Source organism: Excalfactoria chinensis, chromosome 8 (genome assembly GCF_039878825.1).
Source record: "Excalfactoria chinensis isolate bCotChi1 chromosome 8, bCotChi1.hap2, whole genome shotgun sequence".
NCBI classification, from domain to species: domain Eukaryota; kingdom Metazoa; phylum Chordata; class Aves; order Galliformes; family Phasianidae; genus Excalfactoria; species Excalfactoria chinensis.
The window spans coordinates 3,161,535-3,187,080 of NC_092832.1; the positions used below are offsets into that span (position 1 = coordinate 3,161,535).

Below are 25,546 nucleotides of genomic sequence, written 5' to 3' on the forward strand. Positions count from 1 at the left end.
GGAGGGAAACCTGTAAGTCATGAGGAGATGCCCTACAGGAGGTGTAGAAGAACAGGGAATATTGAGTAAGAAATGAGGAACGTAAATAAAGTAAGCCAAGGCAGGTAGGTGCCGGCATGTGAACATCGCTACAGCAAAAGACTCCTGCTGTAGACATTGTGTTACTTGCAAATGGGAAGGGGATAAAGGTGAAACTGAAATATGTTGGTAGTGTTTGTAATTATTTAAGTTTGGAAAGTGGGAAAAAAAGGAGAGGAAAAAATAATAATAAAAGGAAAAAAAAATTTGGATTTTCCACAGGTTGTGGAAAGCAAAGATGAGCAAGGTGTAACAGGGATGTCAGGACTGAGAAGGGAGGTGAGGGATCTGGAAAAACTGAATGAGGAACAGGGATACTAATGAAAGAAGGAGACTGGGAAGAACAATAGCAGCTGCTACTGTTGCTACTCTACATCAGGGCCTGAGAACACAGAGATTCCCTCTGGAAAGAGGTACGGGGTGCCTGGAAGGACCCAGGGACGGTTCTGCCTCCACTGCACTGAAAGCAGTGTGCGAATAACAGGGAAATGGGATGTTGGTGGAAAAGTTGTTCCAGGCTGAGGGGGAAGGGAACCATCTCTGATCACAAAAGCTAAATGATGGGACCCAGGAAGTTGACCCTAGTAGACCCACTGCTAGAGTTAAACTGGTTAAATTGCAGCTAGGGCAGACCAATTGATTGAACATTTTAAGTCTGGCTTTAGCATAAACTGGGAAAAACAAACAAAACAAAAAACAATGTTGTATTCACAGAAGTTACAGAAATCTTGAATCAGGTATACCCAGCAGAGCCAAAAATGCATGCCCAATAGAAGTTAAAAATGGGAGCCAGCCCAGTCAGGGTAAAGCAATGACCCTTTGAGGATACAAGACTGTAGAAGGATAAAAGAAGTAATAGAAAACTTTTTGGAGTTCAGATTATTAATTGAATGTGAATCCAAATATGACACCCTAGTCTTGCCAGTGAAAATCAGACAGCAGGAGCTCTAATTTGGTGCAAGATTTGAGGTCAGTTAATAGAATCGTTGAAGATATGCACTAGTTGTGGCAAATCCTTACACTTTATTTACCAAACTAAGGAATGAGTAGGTGGGGTTTACCTTCTGGGTTTTAAGGATGCCTTTTTCTGCCTTGTTTTGTCAAGGAAAGTTTAAAGTTATTTGCCTTTGAGTAGGAAAACCCCAGCAGAGGCCAGGACTGTGTACAATGGACTGTGAGTTTGCTGATTTTCTTGGCTTAAATGGTTACCAAGTTCCTCAACAGAAAGCCATCTTTCTGCAAATGGATTCCAAGAAAGGAATCAATTTGCCAAATGCCCACAGCACCAACATGGACCTACTTCAGAGCCAGCAGTGCATGGCTGCTCATAGACTGTCTGTGCCAGTCAACCAGACCTACAGGAGGAACCACTGAACAATGCTGATGATTCCTTGATTCACTAATGGAAGTAGTTCTGTGAGACAAGGACAAAACCATTACCTGTGGGGACTTCTGCTCAGAAGGCTGAAATAATTGCCTTGACAAGAGCCTTAAATATGTGGACAGATGCTAAATATGCATTTGGGGTGGTACACACTCATGGTACCATCTGGAAAGAGCAAGGATTGCTCACACACATGGAAAACAAATTCAGCATGATGTAAATCTACCAAAGAGCATGGCTATTGTACATTGTAGAGGACATCAGAAAGGTAACACTACACAGGAAACTGGAAATAAGATGGTGGATCAGATGGCAAAACAGGCAGCTGAAGGGGAAGAAATTGGTGAACTGGCTTGAACAGTAAACTTTAAATCTCTTAACCTGAGTCAGAACCTGTAAAGTATTCTGGAGAGGATAGGAATCTAATTAATGATTTAGAAGAGAAGGGAGCAAGCTGACAGATGGGTGCATACCCAGATAGACATCTTGTTGTACCCATTAGTGATTCTAAGGGGACATAATAAAACATACTGGGGAAACAGACACTCATAAATATTTAAACAAAGCAATTGTATGATTCTGGTACCAGAAACAGGGTACAAGTGGGGCCTATTGGGAAAGGGAACCTTCCAGGCAGTTGATTTTTGGAAATGCCAAGAAAATGGGGCTTTCATTATATGCTAGTACTAACTGATACCTTTTTAGGGTGGCCAGAAGCATTCCCCTGCAGGACCAGTGAAGCCGAAGGAATAACAAAGGTGTTGCTGCAGCAAGTAACTCCAATGGTTAGGGTTCCTGCAACAGTATCCTCTGATCAGGGAACTTTTTCAGTCCTCTTTTTGAAGGGAAAGATCCCAATTGCCATAGCTTCACAGTCAGTGCAAACTGGGACCAGGAGACTGGTGGCTGTGTGGGGATGGTAGGGACAGAAAGTCTTTACCTGATCATTACCTCCCATTGCATGGGAGACTATCTGGCTCCGCAAGATGGGATTTTTAAAGCACCTCAGGGGTTGATAACCCTTTGGTAAGATATAATGCTGGACATCATAGTTTTATAAGGGCTTTGATCACTACTCTGGGGGTAGCCCAGCCAGAGAGACCTATTGTAAATCTTTGGGCAGAAATGGAAATAACTGCAAATGCAATGGCTGAAGCACTTGCAGGCTTATTTAATTCATTAAAGGAAGTAGTCCTCCAGAATAGGGTGGCATTAGTCATATTAACCACTCACACAGGGGGAGGGAGCTTGCAGCCTAATCAATACCAGTTGTTGCACCTATATTGATGAGCACAAGAAAGTGGTAGCTAACATCAGAAAAATGTGGGCTCATGTGAAAATCCTACATTTGTTCACTCAAGATGACACATCCTGGGGTAATGTGCTCTCCAAGCTACAGGAGAAACTAATTTCCTTGTTGCCAAGCCCAGCCTGGATCAAACAGCTGTCCGTGATCCTCTTGGCTCTGATTTTTGTGTGTCTGATAGTCTGCCTCGTGTTGAAATGTCTTATGTGAGCACACAGGCAAACTGGGAATAGCTATGAAGTATGGAATAGGCATTGACCGTGGCATTGAGTGGAGGAAGGTAAATACTTTGCTAAGACCCTAGAACAGAATGGAATTGTATAGCAAAGGAATTTGCTAGGGTAGGAAGAAAAGGGGGGGACTTGACACACAGACATAAAACAAAATTACACAAACCAGTAGTGTGACACCTGCAAGATACAGCACTTATGCAGAGACAACAGAAACACTGTAGTAAGAACCAGAATGTAAACCAGTCTGCACCAGCACTGTGGTCTTAAAAACCTGTGAACCTCCCCAGGTGCAGCCCGTTACCTCTTATCCTATCACTATTCCCCTGGGAAATGGGAGAGAAAATTATGTAGCTGAGATGGTGGCTGCTTAAGCTTGCTTTGTTCAGATTTGTCCAGTCCAGTAGTAAGATTTGCTGTCTTATGGTAGTGGTAGCCTTTTGAGTTTGTGTCATTCAATCTAAAGGGCATATTTTTATTTAGATAGTTTCTGTGTACGTAGCTTGTTTGTTAGTTGTTTTGACTACTGATCTGATGTGATATTTGATGATCTCATGTTTCTCTTGTTGAAGTTAGTGCTTAGAAGGCTTTGTAAGAATTGCTTGTTTGAAAAAAGAACTCATTATTTTTAACTGGAATGGGGTATTTCCTTCCCTTGAGCATAGAAGTGTGTTGTGCAATCTTGGCTTTGGAAAAACATGTTGCCTTGCATTGGTTGTGATACACAGAAAGAGCTAGCAACAAACAATAGTAACGCAAGGGTAGAGGTGGCAGTAGAAATCCGTATGGCACACTTTGAACAGGCTAAGCTTTAAAGCGATTTGTGCTTAATAACAGGAGCAGGTGTCTGGCCTTGACCTGAGTTGAGTTTGAGTAGAAACAAGCAAAGCTGTACTTTATTATGTTCCTCTTAATGCTTTTGTCTTCTTAAGCACACACCTTAGCCAAGATTAGTTTCCTATGCCATGTTGGGGTATAGGAGTTTCCTGCTGGATTCAAGGTCAAAGACAAAACCCCCGCTGTTGGTAATTCCTACTGCGTCACTTTGTGGGCCTCAGGAGTGCAAAGAGGATGGCATAGGGCAGCAGGGGTCTCAAACCAGAGACAGGCCGACGACTCCTGCAGAAAGGGACTTTCCTTTTGTAATGGGCTTACTCATATCTAATTGTGGCAGGTTTTCAGCAGTACTCTCTGAAACATGAAAATTTTCTTCTTTGTTTGGCCAGGTGACATATTGTGTCGTTACTGAGTTGTCCTAAAACCACTGTTCTGAGGAAAAGTACAATAAATATCTTAAACTAAATAGCAGAGGATGGATGGGGTGATGATTGAAAGAAGGTACTGGATATTTTTCGGTTTTAGTTGTATCCAGACCATAAGAGTAAATGTTCCAATACATTTTTTTCCTCTTCTGTGTTACACGTTGGGCTTGCTTTCCATAATGATTTGCAGGCTTTGGATTGGACCCAGATGGCTATAAAGTGTCACAGTGTATGCATTTCCTATCCACTACAAGCCTTGTAAAATTCCCCTATTCATACATTGGCTTGGTTTGTGCCAGTATTGCAGTGTATTTTTCAGCGTATTGAGCTGTTGGGCTTAATGCTGTTTGAGTGTAAAAGCTTATGTGGTTAGCTGTTATCAGACTGAAACTGGCACAGTCCACATCCAAATCAAGTTACTGATTGAGCTAGTGCATAGGAACCCACTATCCCTTTCCTTTGTTTGGCTTGCACCTTCTCTTTTCCTTTGCTATAACGATACATGAAATGGCTATTTAAGATCTGCTATCTGGATTCCTAAAACTTTTATTTATAAAAGCAGAAGGGTTGAATCTCTTACTAACCCTGCCCTTGAATGTCACTGAAAAAAAGTAGTATGTGTACAAAGCAGGGCAAATTTAAGCCTCAGAATTACTGAGAAATAACTGTTTGCCTATCTGTTTGTTGCTGGGTTTTTGTTTTTTACTTTTGGTTTGTGTTCCAGTGGCTGCATAAATGGACCTCCCATTTAAATGTTCTTGTGCATGCAAAGATTAGGTGCTCATAAAAGAGCATCTCCACAGAAAAAAAAGGTTCAGAGTTCCTGCTGTTATTAGTCCAGTTCAATTCTGCATAGTCAGCAGCAGCATTTTTCAGTTGGAATAGAGACATGAATGTTCTTTTAAAGCTCAGGCAAAACACTATGTGCAGCATTTCAACTCTTGGCCGGGGTTGAGTGTCAAGAGTCCATCTCTGAGACTAAATCTCATTTTGCCTCAGATTGCGCCATTCGGAGGTTGAGTGTCTGAGATGTCTGCCTTCTCTTGCATTTCTTTGTTCTGTGTTTATTCAGTCTTCGACTAACTTACTAAGCCGTAAAGTTAAGTACCCAATAGCTGCTGATTACAGAGAAAACACATTGGCTTCCTTTCTTGAGTAACCTATTTTGCTTACTGCAAAAGCCTTGGTAGAAAGTTGAACTGGGTAACTTGTGCATGAAGATTTATGGTATTATGTCTGTAATTGAAAGATAATCTGGCCTTCAGTAGAGCTTTTGAGAGGCTGCTGTTAACTTGTAGACAACTGTCACTTTCTTTGTCTATGTGGATTGCCATGAGGGATGGGGGAAGGGAAGATGTGGTTGTTCTTCAGTTGTAATGGAACAAGCTGAGGTACCTGCCTGCCTGCAGAAACATTGAGTTGGTTTATCCTGCCATAAAGAAGATTTGTTTTCTATGGTGTGGGTCTCAAACCTGTTATTTCTAGCTTGTTTTCAGTGCTCAGACCGTCCTAGTTAACTTGCATAACATCATAAAAGAAGGATGCTGACTTGTGTTTTAATATCAAATGTAACATTTCATTTCAACAGGAAAAAAAGAAAACACCCTCCAAAAAACAACAAAACAAAACAAAAAATACAACCAAACTAACCCGACACCAAATCTCCTTTTACAAGAGTACTGGAAAATAAATGTTAGTGTTAAACAACTGTGTAAAGTGCACACTGTGTTGCAGCACAGCTAAGGAGCTCATCATGGGATTCTCTCATGCCATTAGACCTATCCAGGTTATTAGAATCAGGAAAAGGGAAACAATCTATTTGAAGTTCAGCATTATAAATTTTTCCTTTTATTGAGTTCCGTGACAGTAGTGCACACGATGTAAGTACGTGTTTCATCTGTTTTTGTATTACAGGAAAGCATTAAGAACATATTTTTGAAGTAGGTGATTTCCATCACTCTCATACAAGAGAAAATAAAATGAGGGTTAACCTTCAGCTGTTCTCACAAATTCTTTATCTCATGCAAATGAAATACTGTTGTACCCTATACATGTTGTAGACAACTAGGGCCACAGGCCTGCTTTGCTGCGTGGCCCACTCATTTTAATAGGCTTTTAATGAAGATTTTTCTTCAACAACCGTTGGTTACCAGCTCCTCAGATTAGCACTGAAAGCCAGATCAAATACAAGGTAATAACATTATCTGTCTGCATATAATCATCTGGATCTGTGTATATGTTGGCTGTTCATAAGCCAGAGGCTTGGTCTGTTCATGGAAGAATGCAAGGCAACCTCCTGGATGCAGGATTGTACAGGGTGTCTGCAGGATCCTTTATATTTGACTTTTCTGGATAATGCTCTCATACAATCCCTTTCAGAAACTAAATGATATCTGTATCAAAACCATCCCTTTTTATTTATTTATTTGTTTGTTTGTTTGTTTGTTTCTGCTCTTTTCTTTAACCTCGTTGCTCTGCTGGCTGGAAATTTCATCCCTAATGTTCAATTTTCATTTGCTCACAGATGGTTTGTATCCATGTGGGCTTTGTACCAACTTTATCCATTTGTGTACAAAAGACTTACAATCAGCTCCTTGCTTACCTGGCACTTATAAAGAGTCCATCATATTTTGTGAGCTTTTCTAGCTGCTGCTGCTTCCCTGGTCTTAAACACCATCATCTGCTAGGCACCTGGAAAGACACTGCTGCAGGGAGACACAGTAGTGTCAATGGCCTTGTAGTCATGGCCTTGTGCATACAAGTTCCCAGATCACAGATAAAAAAAGAGAATGAGGAAGATGAATGAGAAAGTAATTGTGTGAAGACTGACTTGCAGAATTCTGGGTATGGATTGATTGGGAAAAAGCCAGTGTGTTTGCTCTCATTTTTATTAATGAAGAGAGTACAGATCTCCTTTGGCTTAACCTTCAGATAACCCTATGTCTTTGACTCTATAGAACACAGAGCAACCGCAGTCCCAACTTACTTACTTAAACCTTCTGTTTTGACAATAGGGTAGCTTCACTTCTGTAGCTTATACAGTCTAACACAGATTGTGTCACTTAGAAGAAGTACCACTAAGCTGAACTCATCCCTGCTTCAGGTAAGAACATTTCTTTCAGGTCTGGTGTTATTTTATAGATAAGTAATAATCCCTTCACTTCCCGTTGATCCAATACCTATTATGAAAGTAATCCAAGCTGATTATAAAGAACCAGACTCTGCTACCAATCACAATCATATGTGATTATAAAAGATTAATAAATGCCTATTGATATCATTTACCACAAAAGGGAAAAAAAACATCAAATAACTTGCACCAAGAAGGCTAAATTTACATTGAGGATGACGGAATGAGGATCCATTCTTGCTTTTATTTGAGGAAAAATGTCTTTGTGTGCATTGCTCTTTAAACTGGAGCATAAAAAGCAGAACAAAAACTTGAGTCTAGTCAATACTCTTTTGCATTTCCATGAAGTGGAACAGCTTCAGGGTAGATGACACCCACGTTTCCTGATGAGTCAAGAAATCTAGAAGTGGTGGAAGAGCAAACACCTCTCTGGAAAGTTGAAGTATTGTTTTCTGGCACACTAAATAAACAATGTTTGAGTGACCTTAATACCAGCTAACAGGAACTTTAAAAAGCTTTGTGGCACTGTTATTTGTGCAGGAAACAGTAAGAGCATGGAACTTAATACCGTTGTTTTCAGTGTTAGCAGTGAACTTCTTTATTCTTGAAACAAAGGCTATATGCTTCAAGTTATCCTCCACTAGTCACCTTATGTTAAACATTGGTTTAATATACTTATCTAGCTAGCGGACCTCTGCTTCTTTCTTCAAATAACACACAGATGTTATAGTGACAGCAACCTTGTGGTGAAGTGGATAGAGTGCTCCTGAATGAGTACTTAGCTCAAGGTGTTCTTTTATCTAGTGATCTGAGGAAAGTCATGACTACAAGGAATGGTCTACCTTTGCCAGCTGATCCTGGGTCAGGTTCTCGTTGCTGCTCAGTTGTTCCTTGCAACTGCAAAGAGCACTGCTTCAAAGGTTTCAGATACTAAGTGGTAAGATCTCATTTGGCAGTATGTCTGTAGCTTGGGTGACAGTTCTTTCTGCTGCTTGGTTTTATAAACGGCATTTTAATGATAGTGTCAAAATGTAGAGCTTTAAATATGGAGGCCAGCATCACCCAAAGCATATTTAGGGTATGGAATCCAAAACTTCTTTAAAAATTTGGCTATAATTTTCTGCAGATAACAATTGCTGAGTTTATTTACTGCTTGTTTCCTATTAAAAGAAAGAAGATCTGAAGTATCTGTACAGGCCCTATCTGAAGCTCATTTAGCAGATATTTCTTCCTAAAGCAGTAGAACTCAGATCTGGAGAAACCTGAGAAGTTACGGTATTGAAGTATTATCTAACAGTGATTTAGCCATGGACTGAAACACATTAAATATCGTGTCCACAGGTGTATGGAAATTTACCTAAAACTGATATAAGCACTGAAATGAACAGACCTGAAGTTTGAGCATCTTAAATCAGTGGTGGGATGTGTTAAGTGAGGAAGTGAAGGCACTGCTCTCATCCATTTTTGATGTTTCTCCTTCATAATGCTGCAGACTGAGAATGGAAAGTTGCATCGATATTCCAGTGCTGTTGATAGTTCATCTGCAATCTAATAAAACGGTATTTTCTGGGAACTGAGGAAATCGGAAGGCTTGAAAAGACTCATTACTTTTCTGACCATTCCTGCAATCTCTCTGGGAGAAACGCAGAGAAAACATTTCACACAAAGACCACTTTTACAAGAACCAGCTGTCTACTTGATCTCTTAATCCTGGAACAACTTTTTTACTCTTGTCATTTGCCAAAAGTTTAGCTGTTCTCCTCACAACCGTTATCCCTTCCATTATCATACGCTCAGGCATCTCCCCTACTGAGAGCATGAGAGTATGGAATGGACCCAGGCAGTAAAATTAACATTGCCCTATGTATGGAGGGTGGGAAGGCTCCAAGCCATAGGATCCAGCAGATTATTGTGTTCAGCTCCACCTGTAGCCACAAGCAGCAAAGATCTAGATGTTAAGGCAGCCTCACTTTTATCCTAACTGAAGGTGTGAGGTGCTCTGTCACTTACCAAGTTGTTTCCTCTGCTCCTGCACTCAGCTTTCTATTTCAATGGGCTGAATCACACCTTGCCAGTGCAAGTGATGATTGGCCTCTAGTTAGATTAATGAATGTGAATTTTGGCTGGCTCAGAGGAAATTGAGCATTATGAGTCACATCAGAGAGTTCCCGAAATAAGAAGAAGAGATAAGCTTTTTGTCTCCTGGGAATTTGCTCCAGACAGAATGGAGACTGTCTTAGGCATCCTCAGGAATTCCAACTTCTTTTGTAGCAGCAGTTGTATTACCTACTCTATTCACACTTAATGAGATGGAGGCTGAGGGATGAGTATGCCTTCAGAAATAATCTTTTCTTCCCATCAAGACCTCAGGGAAAACATGTACATTCTCCCCTTTGTCTCTGAATTTCTAAATAATTAGTGTTTCAAGCTCCTGTCTAAACAGGAAACACCTTCACTACTGGCACCAGAACTCCTTTTCCCCTCAAGGCTGGCTACAGCTTTCCTCTTCTATGGAACGAAGAGGAAGAATGGAGTTTTTTTCCAGGACTTAAAAATTTTGTCTAGTTTTACAGCTCATTGCCATGGGAGAAATGTCTACCATACAAACTATTTTGACATAAATACATTTGAAATATTTTCTTATTTGAATGACAAACATGCCTACTATGTAAGTAGTGTAACTGTGTTGCTCACAGTTATTTCATTCTCTATTTTGTCTTGACATAAAAGCATAGTTAACATGCTTTAAGAGGAAGGCTAACTTAGAAATTATTTAAATGCAGGTGAAACCTTACAGGCAACGAGCCATTCTTTTAAGACATGACCAAAAAAGTCTGAGTTTATGTCTGTATTTACATGTATATACTCAGGTTTTCTGGGAACCTAAAGTATCTTGGATCTGTCTTATTTTTGTGGTAATAGCAAATCCAATTAAGACTTTCAATCATTTAAAATAATTTTATCTGCCTATTTCCATAAGCTCCTGATAAAGACATTGACTAATTTTTTCCAAGCCAAGACTTAGATCTCCAGAAGAAGGAAAGTCTCCATGAAGAACTTCTGTTCTAGCAATGCTAAGGCTTCAGCATCCAGAAAAATGTCCTTTACAATTCTATCACGACCTATCAATCCAACCACTTTTAATTATACACCAAGTGGGCATACAGAAACATTCATTGAAGTCCTCCTAAGTACTCTAACACACCTTATAAATTTTAGAAGATCGAGTAGATTTCTGTTGTCTGTCATTCTTTTCTGGCTGGAGGAGTCATTAAAACAGTTATAGATATTCGCTGTTTGTACATAGGCTCTATTTTCTGGACACACATTGCTGGAACTGCAATGCATCAAGAACTGGTAGTTAAGATTAGATAACTTGCAATATGCTTGCAGGTTGGGCAAACAAAATGGGGGTGTCTGTAAGAAATAAAACTTTAATTTCTCATTTAAAAATAGTTCAGGTTGTCAGGAGTATGAGGTGGTCCCCAGTTCTTCGAAAATCAAAAAAGAATAAATAGAACTTTGCTCCAGCTCTCAATAATGTATTGACTGTGTCGCTCAGGATTTTATTGCATATTATCTGGTTTGCTTCCATGTTTTTGTTGATTGTTTGTTTGGATGAAGGCCATTGCACTGTTTTCCAAGTTTCTTCATTTCTTTCAGATTCTGTCTCTAATTAGTTAAAACCATTCTAAATGTCGTATTGCTCTTTTGGAATCCTTGCTATTCCTCAAAAATTGGTGTCTGGATGTTTTCTGAGCATTTTAGGTGTTTTGCAGTTCAGTTAGCTCAAGCCAGTTCAGTATAAACCCTTACTGGGCTCATTTGTACAGTCCTGAGACTGACAGATCTTTAAACAACTGCTCTTCAAGTACTGGTGAAATGTGTTCGTTTTAAGACAATTTCAACTACCCATGTTTCACTTGTTTGCTTATAAGAAAGTCTCATGGAACGGTAGGCTTTGATAATGGCAATCTGCAGCACACTATTCTGTCTTTGCAACTCAGCCTTGAACTACAGACAAAGACATAACTGGCAAAAACTTGACTTACTACTGGCAGATCTTACTATTTGTCTGTGGATTTTTCACTTGTTTTCCTTAGTATTTTTCCTTACAGCTCAAGTATCGTTCTAGGTACATCTGTGGAGAACTTGGCTTCTAATTACCTTTCTCTTAACTCTTTCTAGGTGTAGAGAGACAGTACTTGCTTTTCACCAGCCCTCTGACACATGCTCTGAAAAGTAATTATCAGGAGATAATGTGGTTGGATCGTTAAATGCTAATTTGATCATATTTAACAAACAGAGCAACCTTTACCTCAGTCTTGCCATACTCTGACCTGTCCTCTTTTCCCAGTGCGTAACACTCTTGTAGTGAGTATCTGCTAACTTTTCTTTATACAGAAAGAAATTACATTTGACATGTCCTCTGTCAATGGCAGTCCCTATCTGAATAGCGGACCTGAGTGGTTTTACTTATTCTTACTCCTAGTATGCTTATATAGCTTTTGTTTGCCTGTTATTTCATGTAGTGTGTTATCAGTTGAACTGTCCAAATAGAAAATTAGTTTCTATTAGGTAATCCTTAATAGGCATCTATATCTGCAATGGAAAAGAGGTAGTTTGGAGTATTCATTTGGAAAAAGCTAGGTTTTAACTGGTAGAAATGAAGGCCTGGTGCCCATAAGAGCAAAAAGTGTTGAACATTTCTAAAAGCTTGTCTTCATTTAGATATACTCTCCCATTTTATATTTTATTTTTATTTTTTTGACAGAGGAATTGGATTAGTTTAATGGAATATGTCTGCATTTACGTAGAGAGCAAACAACTGCACTCAGCTCAGAGCAGTGCAAGAAATGATGTTCTTTGTTATGTCCCCAAATCAATTGCTCAAGGAAGAAAGAGTGCAAATGGGAAACAACAATGAAATGAGAGGCAGGCTGGATGGTATTTCTGGCTTGAGCACCTGCAATTCAAAAGACATACCTGCATCAGCTATACATTTTTTCCTATAATATCCATAAAGCTTACAGTTCAACGTGAGCTTTCACTCACGAGAATCCCAGTCTTCCTGAACAACGCAGGAGTTGAAGGTTTTAAGTGCCTTTAACTTTAATGAGACTTTAACCTCTGAGGTTTGTGCTTTTAAAAACACTTCTCATGATTTTTTAATTATTTTTTGTGTATGTGTGTGTGAAACTTTAACATTTGTATTTGTATTCCATTACATCAAAATGAGGTAATATTATCCTTGGATTAAACAATTCCCTGGGAAAAAACAACAACAAAAAAAAGAGCCCCATGTTGGTGATGCACAGGGGAATGCTGCCAACAAAAAGAGGCATTCTATTTTAGGTGAGAGTCTTTACAGACATATTGCTCTGGGGCTTGAGTGGTGTTTTTTAGGGTTTTTTTATGTGGTTTTTTTATCTACTGCAGACAAGAGGTCTCGAACAGTCCTTGTAAAGGAAGGCTATTGTAAACTGTGAAACACACTCTTCCTTCCCCTGGAGATTCCGCTGGTGAAAACAATTCTGATATAGTTTCCTCCACTCAACTTCAGAGCTTCTGCTGAGAGAAGAATGAGCTTTTACCAGTAGGAAGCTCATAACACAATTTGAAGCAGTGAATCTCCAGGAATGCGTGAAGGATTTTTTCTCCTCCTGGATCTGGAGAGGATATAAACTGTTCTGAAATTGCTTATAATTCCTCTCTGCCTACAATTATAACAGCTGATCGATATTTTAAGAAAAGTAACTGACTACCCTCTCAATGCATCTTTTGTATTAGTTCAACGCTTAACAAACCCCATGAAATTTTGCCCTGCTCTGTGATGGGCCATACAAATACCTTATAGGTCCCACTTTGTTAGGAGACAGGCACTGACAGACAGACTGGCAGACAGTGGTTTGTCTGTGAGTCTAGCTTTGCTGGATCACACCTGCTAGAAAGTACACCCCTCCCTGCAAATATTCAGTGTAAGGTTTTAATTCTCATTCTTAATATTAACTGATTTTGACAAGCTTTCAAGGACTTCATTGCAGCTTCTAGGAAAGTCGATTTTGATAGTACCAGCTTACTGTATACTACTTACTGTATTCTCTTTCCTTTGATGGCTTCCCTTAATAGATAGAGATTTATCAAGCTACGGATTCTCACAAATGTTCTACTTGTTTGAATAAAGTAAAAGGTAGTCCTTGAAACTGCTTTATGCCTTTACCCGGTCTACCTGTTCTGCTGTAATGTTTATCAGCAGCAGCTCCAGGTGGAATAGAATGGTGATAGCTTAAGCTGTCAAGCTGTCAGCTGATATTGAAAGGAATATGTTAACACAGTAACTTAGCTTAGAAATAGGTTGATGTATTTCCATTCTTAGGCACTTGTTATGCTGAATTCAAAGAGAGTGTACTATGCCTTGTCCCAGTTTTGAGGAAAAAATCTGCTGAAGTAAGTATATTCCTTATGCCTACTATGAGTATACCCTACGTGTGTCTACCCTAGGAGAGATACCCTATAGATAGCCTACGTGCATCCATCAGATAATGGATCCCATTTTCTGCATCATATGGTGTGGCAATGTGCTGTCAAGACTGATGTGCATTGGATCTGTCATATCCCTCACCATCCCTGAGGGGATGGGTTAGTAGAAAGGAGTAATGCTTTTGAAAGACCAAGTGAAAGTTCTCCTTCACTCAGACATGCTGAGAAACTGATTTACAATGTGAAGCCATGCAGCTGCTGTCCTGGACAAAAAGTCCATGTTCAAACTCCATACTGCTTATCAATTGCTGCTAGGATGCCAGCATCATGAAGTGCAATACAGTGTGTACCAGGATGATGTTGATCGTGGGCATGGATCTACATAGAATCATAAAATATCCCGATTTGGAAGGGACCCATAAGGGCCACTGAGCCCAACTCCTGGCTCCATGCAGAACCACCCAAATAAATATCAGACCACATGACTGAGGGTATTGTCCAAACACTTCAACTTCTGCAAGCCCCTTCCCTGGGGAGCCTATTTCAGTGCCTGACCACCCTTTTGGTGAAGAACCTGTTCCTGATAGCCAACATGAGCCTCCACTTAGTACTTATTGGGGAAATGACATCAACTAAGATCTTAGCTTGGGATTCAAGAGCTGTCCTGGAAGGACAGGCTGAGCCTCCAAAATATGTCTTTCAACATGTACTGTATGAACTATAACTGTTCTACAGATCTGAAAGTGCTGAAGTCCTCCTTTCATTGATGAGCCTCACTAAACCTTATCTGTAATGGTGAGTCTTTGTGCTTGGAATACTAATTTAGCAACTGAACCGTGTGCTGGAGATTTCATGGTTGTTGCCTAAGTGGCTGTGGAACAAGGGCTGAGGTGATTCTACTGGTCAGGCCACCTTCAGTTGACCAGGGTTGGGACTGATGTGTAACGTGGACCTTGCAACATGTCTTACGTTTCATGCCTTTGCATCAGGTGGAGAACCAAGCATGTTCGCCTACATACAGCCCTCAGCAGTACATACTGTGTATCCAGAAGGATACATAGATGTATAGATATCCCATAACCCCTCTCCTACCATCTATAGCACAGTGTCCATTATTACTCAGGTGCGTGCCTTCATACCATTGACACTGTGTGACTGCACTAAGCAGTGGTATAATTAATCAGTGTATACTCAGTCAATGTGTGTGTACTCAGTCTACGACTAGTATAGTTTTGTCCACCTGAAATGTTGTATGTACCTGGTTAGGAACTGTAACTATTGAGATGAGGATATTGGAATGTATTGTCCAAGGTGAAAGCCAAGTCCACATTCCGCACAATATGCTGTGTCCCACAAGGAAGAGATTGACCAATGCTGCAATTTTAATCTTTTAGTCAATAAACTAGTTAACCAGCTTTTAATGGTCAATGCCTTTCTTACTGAGATGCCAAAAGAACCGGTAGCAGCTTGGTGCAAAGCATTCTCCTAGGAGAAAAGTTGGAATCTACTTATACAACAAACTCTTAAACTTTCTCACTCCTTTCTGATATCCTGGAATTGTGTGCTTCCGTCAGTAAAGCTGTAATCTACCACTTGGCAGCTTGGCAGCACAGCATGGGAGGGCTGATTAGCCAGGGGAAGCATCAAGCTTCATGTGTGAGGATGTGATCCTGGGGTTTTCCAAGAAATTTTTTCCACGTGGAATTTCCCGTACTATGAATAACGGGCTGGCTGAGAGAATAAAAGGCTGTAGTAAAGGCAGGGGAGACACAGTCCAGACTCTCTGAACTGAGCTTTATCTTCAAGCCTGTGCTCAGCAGCTCAGCAATAGAGAGCAGTCGCTGAGAAATATTACAGAGGACTTCTACAGCACCTGAATAATACAACTGCAACCTGTGAGTATAAATGGGCTGTTTTATTATGTTGTATGTCTCAGCGAGAGGAAAACTGAAGAGAATTCTGTGCTAATATATTTTTTTTAAGAGCTATTTAAATTTAAAAGCCATCTTGACATTAAGAACTGTTTTAAATGATCGATCTTGCAAGCATGAAAATCTTACTTAATTCTTTAGAATGATTCTTTAAAGGTATGCAGAAAAGATTACACAGGCAGGATTTTATATTGGATAGTAAAAAAAAACAACGTGGTGTATTTTCTGTATAAATATGTTCCTTTGATCTTCCATAGCCATCTGCTTAAACGATAAAGAGAAGAGAAAACTCTGAGAGAAATGAATTGCCTGTGGTTCCTATCTCTTCTTGCTTATGGTAAGTCTGCAGAAAACTATTTGAGTAGTAAAGTTAGTGTGCTTAGTTTTGAGTCTGGAATCATACAGATATTTTTTGAATCTGACCTAATAAGCTGGAGGCTAGATTCACATAGAGAAAAAGCTGTAGCTGCAGTGGCACTTTACCCTGATAGCCTGACAAAAGTGTAATTGGCTGCTATGATGTGAGAGGAAATCTGCAGATCTTTGTATGAATGGACAAAGTTTGACAGGCTGAAGTTGCTATACTTGATGGTGATTTGCCTGTTTTGTAGCTTGTTGGTTAATTACTCGTAAAGTTATTGCTACTAAATTTTAGTGCCATTTCAGATATTGACAAATGTGCAATGCTTATAAAGTTTTATGTATCCTTTTCTAGAGAAAGAGTGGGGGGAAATATCCAACGCCAACTTTTTGCCATCTTTTCATTCTAGGGCTTACAATACTAGAGGTGGTGAATGGTTGGACATACCATTATTCAGACACTAACATGACCTACAAAGAGGCAGAGTTATGGTGCAAAGAGAGGTATACCAACATGGTTGCCATTCAAAATAAGGATGAAATCAACCATCTTAATGCCTTCTTACCCTTCAATCCGGGTTACTACTGGATTGGAATCAGAAAAATTAATGGTACGTGGACCTGGGTTGGAACAAACAAAGTGCTGACAGATGAAGCAGAAAACTGGGCTTCAGGTGAACCAAATGGCAAAGGGAACAATGAGGACTGCGTTGAAATCTACATCAAAAGAGGGAAGGATGACGGCAAATGGAATGATGAGAAGTGTGAGAAAAAAAAGGTTGCCTTGTGCTATACAGGTATAGTATCATAAAGTCCATTTCAGTGAACCCCTGTGGAGATGGGATAGTGGGATGGGTTGTTTAACCTAGTTTTACATGCTGGCTACCTGACTCTGTAAACATCCTACGCTTATCCTTACTCACGGGGCTGAGATTGCTCTTGTTCTAAGTGCTGGATTGATCTCACTTACCTTTTAGCCCACAGAGTATTATACATCTTTTCTAAGCAAACCATCAGGTCTTTATAATCATTGGACAGAAAATGGCTCTTTCAGAAGTTGGCTTTCATCTCACTCTGAAGTCTGAGCTAGATAAGAATTGCCCTTTTGGGGGTGTCTGTCTCTGCTGACTATAGAGCGCTGGGTTAAATCTAACACTCTAGGTATATATATTATATGCTCTACATAGAGATTACTAAGGCTAGGTTTAAAAAAAAATAATAAAAATCTAAGTAAAATATCCTCCAATTCAGAGCTGAGGTAAGGAAGAATCCCTCTGCTGAGATCTTCTACCTACCTCACATACAGTGTTCCTTTTGCATTTTAAATACGACTAATATCTACCTGAGAACAAGTGGTTGTAGAGTTTCCCTTGGAATCCTTTCACTGTGAGCTAGCCTGCCAAAGGCATTGGTTTCTGAAATGCGTCTGTAAAATGGCAGAGTTGAGACTAATATACCAAAATTTCCTGCATTCCTTTTGCTTCACAAACTGCTTCTTTAGTGACAGGAAGATAAATGAAGCACAAAGCTGATTTAATTGCCATTGCTGATTCTTTTATTTGATGGACTCCTTTCTCTTTTTTTTTTTACAGCTTCTTGCAACCCATCTCTCTGCAGTGGCCATGGAGAATGCATAGAGACTATTAACAATCACACCTGCCATTGTAACCCTGGTTTCTATGGGCCTGATTGTGAATTTGGTAAGGTTACTACCTCCTTTTTTCCAACCACAGAGATGGTCACGCTAGCTTAGTTCTGTTTGTTTGGCTTGATTTGCCTGCTTAACCAAGGAGACTGACTGTGTGCCTTCTTGTGTTTCTTTGAAGTTGTGACTTGTGGTCCACTAGAGAAACCTGATCATGGAAGCCTCGAGTGCAACCATCCATTGAAGGACTTCAGCTACAACTCGTCATGCACAGTTCAGTGCGAAGAAGGCTATGAGCTGAATGGAATGGAGTCAGTAAGCTGTATGTCCGATGGAAACTGGTCTGGCACACTTGCATCATGCAAAGGTAAGCTTGCCAAGCAATGGTAAATGAGATTTCTGCATTATACATAGCAGCACTGAAGTCTATGGAACATTATTAATCAATACAAACTGAGATTCTGGCCTAAATCTAAAGCTGTTTCCATGAATTAGATATGTTTCTAAGTTTCAGGGGGAAAAAAAAAAGTGTTTTTTTTTAAGTTTATCCCAAGCTAATGTCTGTGTTGTTTTTTGTGCTTTCAGCTGTGACCTGCCCTGCCTTAGAAATGCCTGCTCATGGCTCTATGAAGTGCTCCCAACCCTCTGGGGAGCTTACCTGGGGTACCACCTGTGAGTTCACCTGTGAGGAAGGATTTGCTCTGACAGGACCATCCACGCTGCAGTGTGGATCTTCTGGGGCCTGGGACAAGCAGCAGCCATCCTGTGCAGGTATGTTTTTCTATGCCCACCCGAGCCCTTGTGGCTATGAGCATTGATTGGCATGTTGAATTCCTGAGGCCTCTGTGCTGACTTCTGTTGTGATCTGTGTGTTGCAGCTGTGAGGTGTGAAGCTGTAACCTGGCCAGAAGAAGGTTCTGTGAGCTGTGCTTCTGCAGATCTCACCTACGGCTCACATTGTGATTTCCATTGCCGAGAAGGCTACGTTCTGGAGGGCCCATCCAGCATTAAGTGCATGGCACAGGGGCAGTGGTCAGAGCCATTCCCAAAATGCAAAGGTGAGACTTACTGGGTTAGAAATCATCTGTTAAGTTTAACACTAGCTCAAATAGTCTGAAAAGGCTGAATAATTCAAGTATTGTCAAACATCAACAATCATCCCTGATACGTTTATAATATTTCTCTTAAAGTGGTTTCTAGACAAAGCTCACATATCCTGTTGTATTAAAGTGGAAATAGCAATGCATGTTGAGAAACTACACTTGAGTGCTGTACTCCCAGCAGAAGTGGTAACAGACTGTTGAAGTGGAGTGTTCTGGCAGGAACTCTTCATCTTCAGATGGGAGTTTACACCCCAAAAATGGATCTCATAATCTGGAGCCAGTATTAGGAACAGTTTGTATGCTTTAAATATATATTTAAGAGTTCTGGCTCCACAGTGCAGCATGCTGTAATTCCTGTTTCCTGAGACACTGTTAGAGGTGAAGGGCAGTACTATGGCCCTGTAGGGGAAAGCTCCAGGCTGGACACATCCTCTTGTCATCTGAAAGAGGAGAATTTATTCTGACCTACTCCAAGCTAATGTCTGTGCTGTTTTTTATGCTTTCAGCTGTGACCTGCCCTGCCTTAGAAATGCCTGCTCATGGCTCTATGAAGTGCTCCCATCCCTCTGGGGAGCTTACCTGGGGTACCACCTGTGAGTTCACCTGTGAGGAAGGATTTGCTCTGACAGGACCATCCACGCTGCAGTGTGGATCTTCTGGGGCCTGGGACAAGCAGCAGCCATCCTGTGCAGGTATGTTTTTTCCATGCCCACCTGAGCCCTTGTGGCTATGAGCATTGATTGGCATGTTGAATTCCTGAGACCTCTGTGCTGACTTCTGTTGTGATCTGTGTGTTGCAGCTGTGAGGTGTGAAGCTGTAACCTGGCCAGAAGAAGGTTCTGTGAGCTGTGCTTCTGCAGATCTCACCTATGGCTCACATTGTGATTTCCATTGCCGAGAAGGCTACGTTCTGGAGGGCCCATCCAGCATTAAGTGCATGGCACAGGGGCAGTGGTCAGAGCCATTCCCAAAATGCAAAGGTGAGATTTGTTGGGTTGGAAAATGTTTTCTTGTCACTGTGCAATACTCTGAAATCCTTTTCCTGAGAGTCCAGGTTCAAGTCAATCAATATGCACTGATTCAGTGTACAAGGTAATATCATGGCCTCAACAGAGGTTAGCTCTTGGCAGGATTCATAGTTAGCTATTCATTCTTGTTAGCTAAAAGAGGAGTATATTATTGTGACCTGCTCCAAGTTAATGTCTATGCTATCTGTTATGCTTTCAGCTGTGACCTGCCCTGCTTTCTGAATGCCTGCTCATGGCTTTCTGAACTCCTCTCACCTCAAATCCAAAAGATTTTGAACATACAATGTACATTTCCTAGTGCAAACATTAGGGTCAAAGACAGGAAAGGCCTTTATGACTCAACCATTTTTTTTCCTGTGTTTCAGTTGTACAGTGTGAACCGCTGACGTCTCCTGAGAAAGGCTCTATGGATTGCATACATGCTGCTGGGAACTTCACATATAGCACAGCCTGCCACTTCAGCTGCCTAGAAGGATGGAATCTCGTTGGATCTCGTATTCTTGACTGCAGCCATTCAGGAAACTGGAGTGCCAGTCTGCCCACATGTGAAGGTATTCTATCTGTCACTAGCCAGAAAAAGATGTCAGTAGGTTCCTGGCCAAAGTAGGAGGTATGGAAGGGTGGAGTGGATAACAGCAAGCAGTGAGTTAGAAGTTGTGGTGCAGCTCACAAAGGAAGAAACCTAATGAAATCTCTGAAAACGATCCTTGAAAACAAGAGGGAACATTCCTGATGGGTCTTGATGGGAAGCCTTGATTTCCTATCAAAACCAGAAGCCTCAACCTGACTTTAGATGGGATTGTTTTTTGTGTCATCTTAACTAAAATATTTCTCATGCTGAGCTATTTCCATGCTAAAAAAAAGTTTTTCTAAAGAGATAGAAGATTATAGAAAAATTTGCATTGATCAGTCTGCTTCTCAGTGAAAGAAGTTTGTAGGTTTATAAATCTGATGTGACAGCTTGTTGAGTGAGCTCCTCTCTGAGCTTTTCTGTGAAAGGCTGTAAACTTACAGGGCGAAAATCTCCCTTTCCATCCAAGGCAGTAAGAGCTCTTTCCCTACCCACAGTAGGAGCATGATTGGCTCACCTGATGTGCCTTTGCAGTAGATCTCAAGAGCTCAGCCCCATTCTATCTGGGCAGAATTCAGATCCTTGAATAATTTCATTGGTTTCAGTCGGACTCTCAAAGAGAAGGAAACCACATGCCTCTTGATCTCACTGTAGCTGTCTTTCTCTTTTCAGCTTCTGAACAAGTTGGCTATGTCACTGTAGGCATAGCAGCCACCGCTACCTCTCTGCTTGCTACAGCATCATTCCTCTTCTGGCTTGCAAAACGGTTACGGAGAAAAGGTGAGCAATTGGACTGTTTCCATTAATGTTATTTACCTTCCTGAAATTTGTTTAGTAGGGAGGAAAAACCTCCAGACCCCAAACATTTTCCTTTTGAAAAAGTGAAAATATTCATCTAAACAAATTCCATCGTTACTTTCAGGAAACCTGCATGTGTGACATGTTTGGTTCTAGGATAAACATTTAAAAATCTGAAAGAGTTAAAACAAGAGGTGAAAAAGCCAATGGTTATTCATCAGTAATTCCTGCCAGGGATAGTGAATGGGAGTTTGAGCTGGGGCTGATGACAATACAGTAATAACTAGCTGTGAGATTTCTGTTGCTAGATGAATGGCTTTATATTAAGTATTCAGATAAGAGTTTTCAATAGGAAAATAAGTTTTCAAGAGTGGGCTTTCATCTTGAAATGCTAACATTATTTTTTCTTCTTCTTCTTGCAGCAAAGAAATTCACTCCTGCCATGTAAGTTGTGTCTCAAAAAGCAGCATGAAAAGTGTTGCAATCCCTTTGCTAAAACCCACTCGGTATAGAACAGTTGTCACTAAAGTACTTTTCTGTTCTTATAGCAGCTGTCAGTACCTCACTACTGAATGCCAGAATGTCTAACTCCGGGTGTTTCAGGTAAGCACACGAGATAGCTGCATTCTCAAATTCTCTTCCTTCTAATCACAGAAGTAATCAGAGCCTACTAATTGCTACGCACTTGCACACATAGCAATATCTATGCTCTGTGGTACCTAGCATGCTTTTTGCCATTGCACCAAAGTTCCTAAGGAAACAGATAGATTTATTGATTTAGAAATGGTCTTTCAGCTCCGAAGGGATTATTGTGCTATGCTGTCTGTCTAGCTGTATATAATATTAGGAACGCTTTGGTACATTTTTGCTTCCTGCTGCATGCAAAATTCTTCTGACGTGACAGCGAGTACAAATCTGTGCCAACTTTTCCAATTTATAGAGGAATGCTCTTCTCTCTGCAGGAATTGAAGCCATCTTTGCTCATGTCTCAGAGATTTTCAGGAAATGAAACTGCATGCAGATCAGCAGCTGACCAGATGTTTTTACCTCTTGCTGACAAGATGATTCACCTCGTGTATTGCTCGAATTTTGAACTCAAGCTGTCTGGTATTTCCATAGAAGACTAACAAGCAGAGAGCAAAACTCTGGCCTTCTGGCAAAACACTGTCTACATTCAGTCATGTAGTTATCATAACTGGGAGCTTGCCATGTCTTGGCCAGATGGTGAGCAAATAGTAAGCTGCTGCCTAAGGAGGAGGCTGGTTTCTCCTCTGGTCTACTAGGTGAGGTACCTAGGTGAGGTGAAGACATGCATTATTTCACATCACTTATTACACTGCTGGAGATGTCTCCTCTGGAGACATATGGGTTATGCTTGCAGAAACAAAATAATTGGGGTTAAAAACATTCTCTGAATTGCTTTGAAGCCATTGATCTGGCTTGCTGTTGAAGTCATTTTATTTTAAGATGTTCCCATATGCCTGAAATGATATAGGCAATTATCTGGGTTTCTTCTGCATGTTCAAGAAAGCCTTTGGACTTTATTTTTGTTGATGGCACTGGGAATGGTAGTGCTTGAACTAGGTACTCTGGTTTCTGAATGCAGCAGCAAGTAGATGGGAAGTTCTCATCCCCATGGGATTGTGCACCGTAATACAGATGTGTGAATGTAAATATTTAATTTGTTGTGTAATTTTTACTGAGGATGTTTCTGTGCTGTTAACGGCAAATATATTTAAAACACCTGTTCCTGATCTGGGACCAGGACATTTTAATATAAGTCAGAAATATGCAGGCATGTAATCGTATGAACATAATTTACAAATACAATAGGAGCCTCAGATTTTTATATATGTGACAAGTATGACTTATTGTACTGTTAAAGGACCTCGAATGAGAGTCTTAAATTATGTTTAAGTTATAAATCAATCATTTCTGCTAGACTTAGAATCTATGTGTATTGTCCTATTTGTAGCAATATTTAATAAAATGTTTCCAACAGAATGCTCCCTTCCCATCTTTTAAACGTGCCTGTGGATATGGCTTCAGCAGCAGAAAGTCAGGGTGTGGGGGAAGATGGTTAAATTGTAAGGCTGGAAGCTTACACTTAGCTTTCCGTGTTTTCATAGCAGTCAAGGAAAGAGCAGCCGGCAGATGGCACTGACTACCTGAGGGCCAGCACAGCCATAGCTGCACTCAAAGCCAGCATTTCTGGTCCCGAAAGGAAGAAGGCGCAGCATTGCATCCCATAAAGAAGGTGCTTGGACCAGCAGTGAGCTTCGAGGTGTGCATGCTAAGGAGGGGGAGCAGAGCAGAAGGAAAAGCAAGTGGGTGACCTTGGTGCACAGTTAACTGCACAAGCCACTTAGCTCATACAGCCCTTTTGAAGCCTATTCTGCTGGGAAGTTAGCAAAGGGCTGGGAGAGCATGGACTAGCAGGTGAAAGCACAGCTCTGGGGACCTGTGGTGACTGATTTCCAGGGGCTTCCACTCCCATTCTGTCTTGGGCTATAACAAACACTGCCTTCGCTGTGGCTGCCCTTCCCCAGCCCTTGACACATCCAAGGAAGCTGCACTTTGGCTGCAGCAGCTGCCTCTGTTGAGGTGTGCTCCAGCCCTAGGCAAGGCTCAAGAGAAGCCATCAGTCCAGCTAGCAAAGGTAGTCAGAAGTTGCTGCACCAAGATGAACAGGGTCCATTGCTGTTTATCCCAAACAGATTAAGAAGCTGAGAGTGGCTGCCAGCGCTTCCCCCCCGCCTTGACAAGGTGGGGCCCAACCGTGTGAGCAGATGTAGAGCAGTAATCCTTCAGGTTCCCTGAGGGGATGTAGAGATTAGCCCGAAACGCCCTGCTCTGAATCCCTGCAGGAGCTGTTTTGAGAGCTAAACCACCACATGGGTCTCCCAGCCTGTCCTTGTTGTTGTCCTCTACATGCTCAGTCCTGTAGCATCCTCTGGAGGCAGCTGCTCAGGCCAGTATGGCTCCTGCCATTCAATCAGGGCAGCCCAGCTTCTCTCCCGGGAGCTGACTGGAGCTGGTGCTGCTAACAGCTTTTCTTCACTTCTCCTGGGATCTTTTGGGACTGGTTCTGTTTTCTCCTGCTTCAGGACACAAGTGGGATGTGGTTTTGTGGGCATGGTGGTGATGGCGTGGTGTTAGGGCTAGACGATCTTAGTGGCCTTTTCCAACCTGAATGATCCTATGAAATTACCAACTGTGATGTTACGACATGTCCAGGCCTATAAGATCTTCAGAGAGTGTAATGAACACATCTGTGTCGTGGTGACCATGAGTGCAGCTCTTCTGTTGTTTGATGTCTGTTTGGACCCTGCTCTGACCAGAGAGGCTGTGGGAATATTTGCTGTTAAGATGCTCACTAAATACCTCTGTTATATTGCTCATATCGCTATGAGACCACCAAAGCTCCACGTATTCTTTGCTGGAGGAACTTTCCTTGTCTCCTGTTGTTCTATTTCCCTTAAATTCCTCGGTTCTCAGTTGGGCCCATGGCAGTATAATCCCTGCCCACATTGGGATTGTGCCTTGTATTTTCATAAGCAATTAGCCATCAAACAAGCAGTCATTTACTAGGACCTGGCTGAAGCTGCCTTCCACAGCTCCGGTTTACAAGGGCTGGACTGGACCCAGCATTTGGCCAGCAGTTCTTAGCTCACAAAGGTAGGTCACTGCTACAGGCTCTGGAGGCTGCCAGTCTTTGCAGCTCCTCGCGTGCTTTGCAGAGGACTGGCAGCAGAAACTCTGAAGCTCCTGCAGGAGTTGGAGTCATGATCAAATCACTAACCTGCCCAGCTCCTGCTCTGGGAGCTGTCACAGGGTATTAGGACCGGGATGCCAGACTGCCACATGCAATGTCTGTGCTATGTGATGTGTTCGAGCCCTTTGTGGGTCTGTTTTCTGTCCCAAGTCTTGCTCCTGTTTGCATTCCCCCAGTTCTTGCAGGGAGACTGGCTGCTGCTTCCTGGCCTGAGCCCGCTGCTAATGTGCAGCTGCTGCTGAGTACCCTGTGAGGGGTCTTCAGCCCAGAGGAGTAGGGTGCTATGGTGACTGCTGGAGCTGTTGGTTAGGGACAGGCAAGGATACAAGACTATTGTTCCTTGAGAGCCATATCCACAGGCTGGCAGGCCAACCTCCTGTTAGTATTAGGCAGAAAAAAGCTTAGCAGAGGGTAGAACAGACACAGGCATTACAGTCCAACCTCTAACATTTGCACAGTCATATT

General features: G+C 41.4%; 1 protein-coding gene across 1 annotated transcript; it reads left to right on the forward strand.

Moving 5' to 3' along the window:
- The first annotated feature begins 15,651 nt into the window (after positions 1-15,651).
- Positions 15,652-22,368, forward strand: SELE (selectin E). The gene is made up of 13 exons (XM_072343532.1): positions 15,652-15,765; positions 16,059-16,138; positions 16,572-16,958; positions 17,754-17,861; positions 17,988-18,173; positions 18,685-18,864; positions 19,416-19,601; positions 19,710-19,889; positions 20,303-20,488; positions 21,181-21,288; positions 21,729-21,750; positions 21,855-21,909; positions 22,269-22,368. The coding sequence occupies exons 2-12, from the start codon at positions 16,102-16,104 to the stop codon at positions 21,892-21,894; spliced, it is 1,620 nt and encodes a 539-aa protein (XP_072199633.1). The 5' UTR covers positions 15,652-15,765; positions 16,059-16,101; the 3' UTR covers positions 21,895-21,909; positions 22,269-22,368.
- The last annotated feature ends 3,178 nt before the right edge of the window (positions 22,369-25,546 follow it).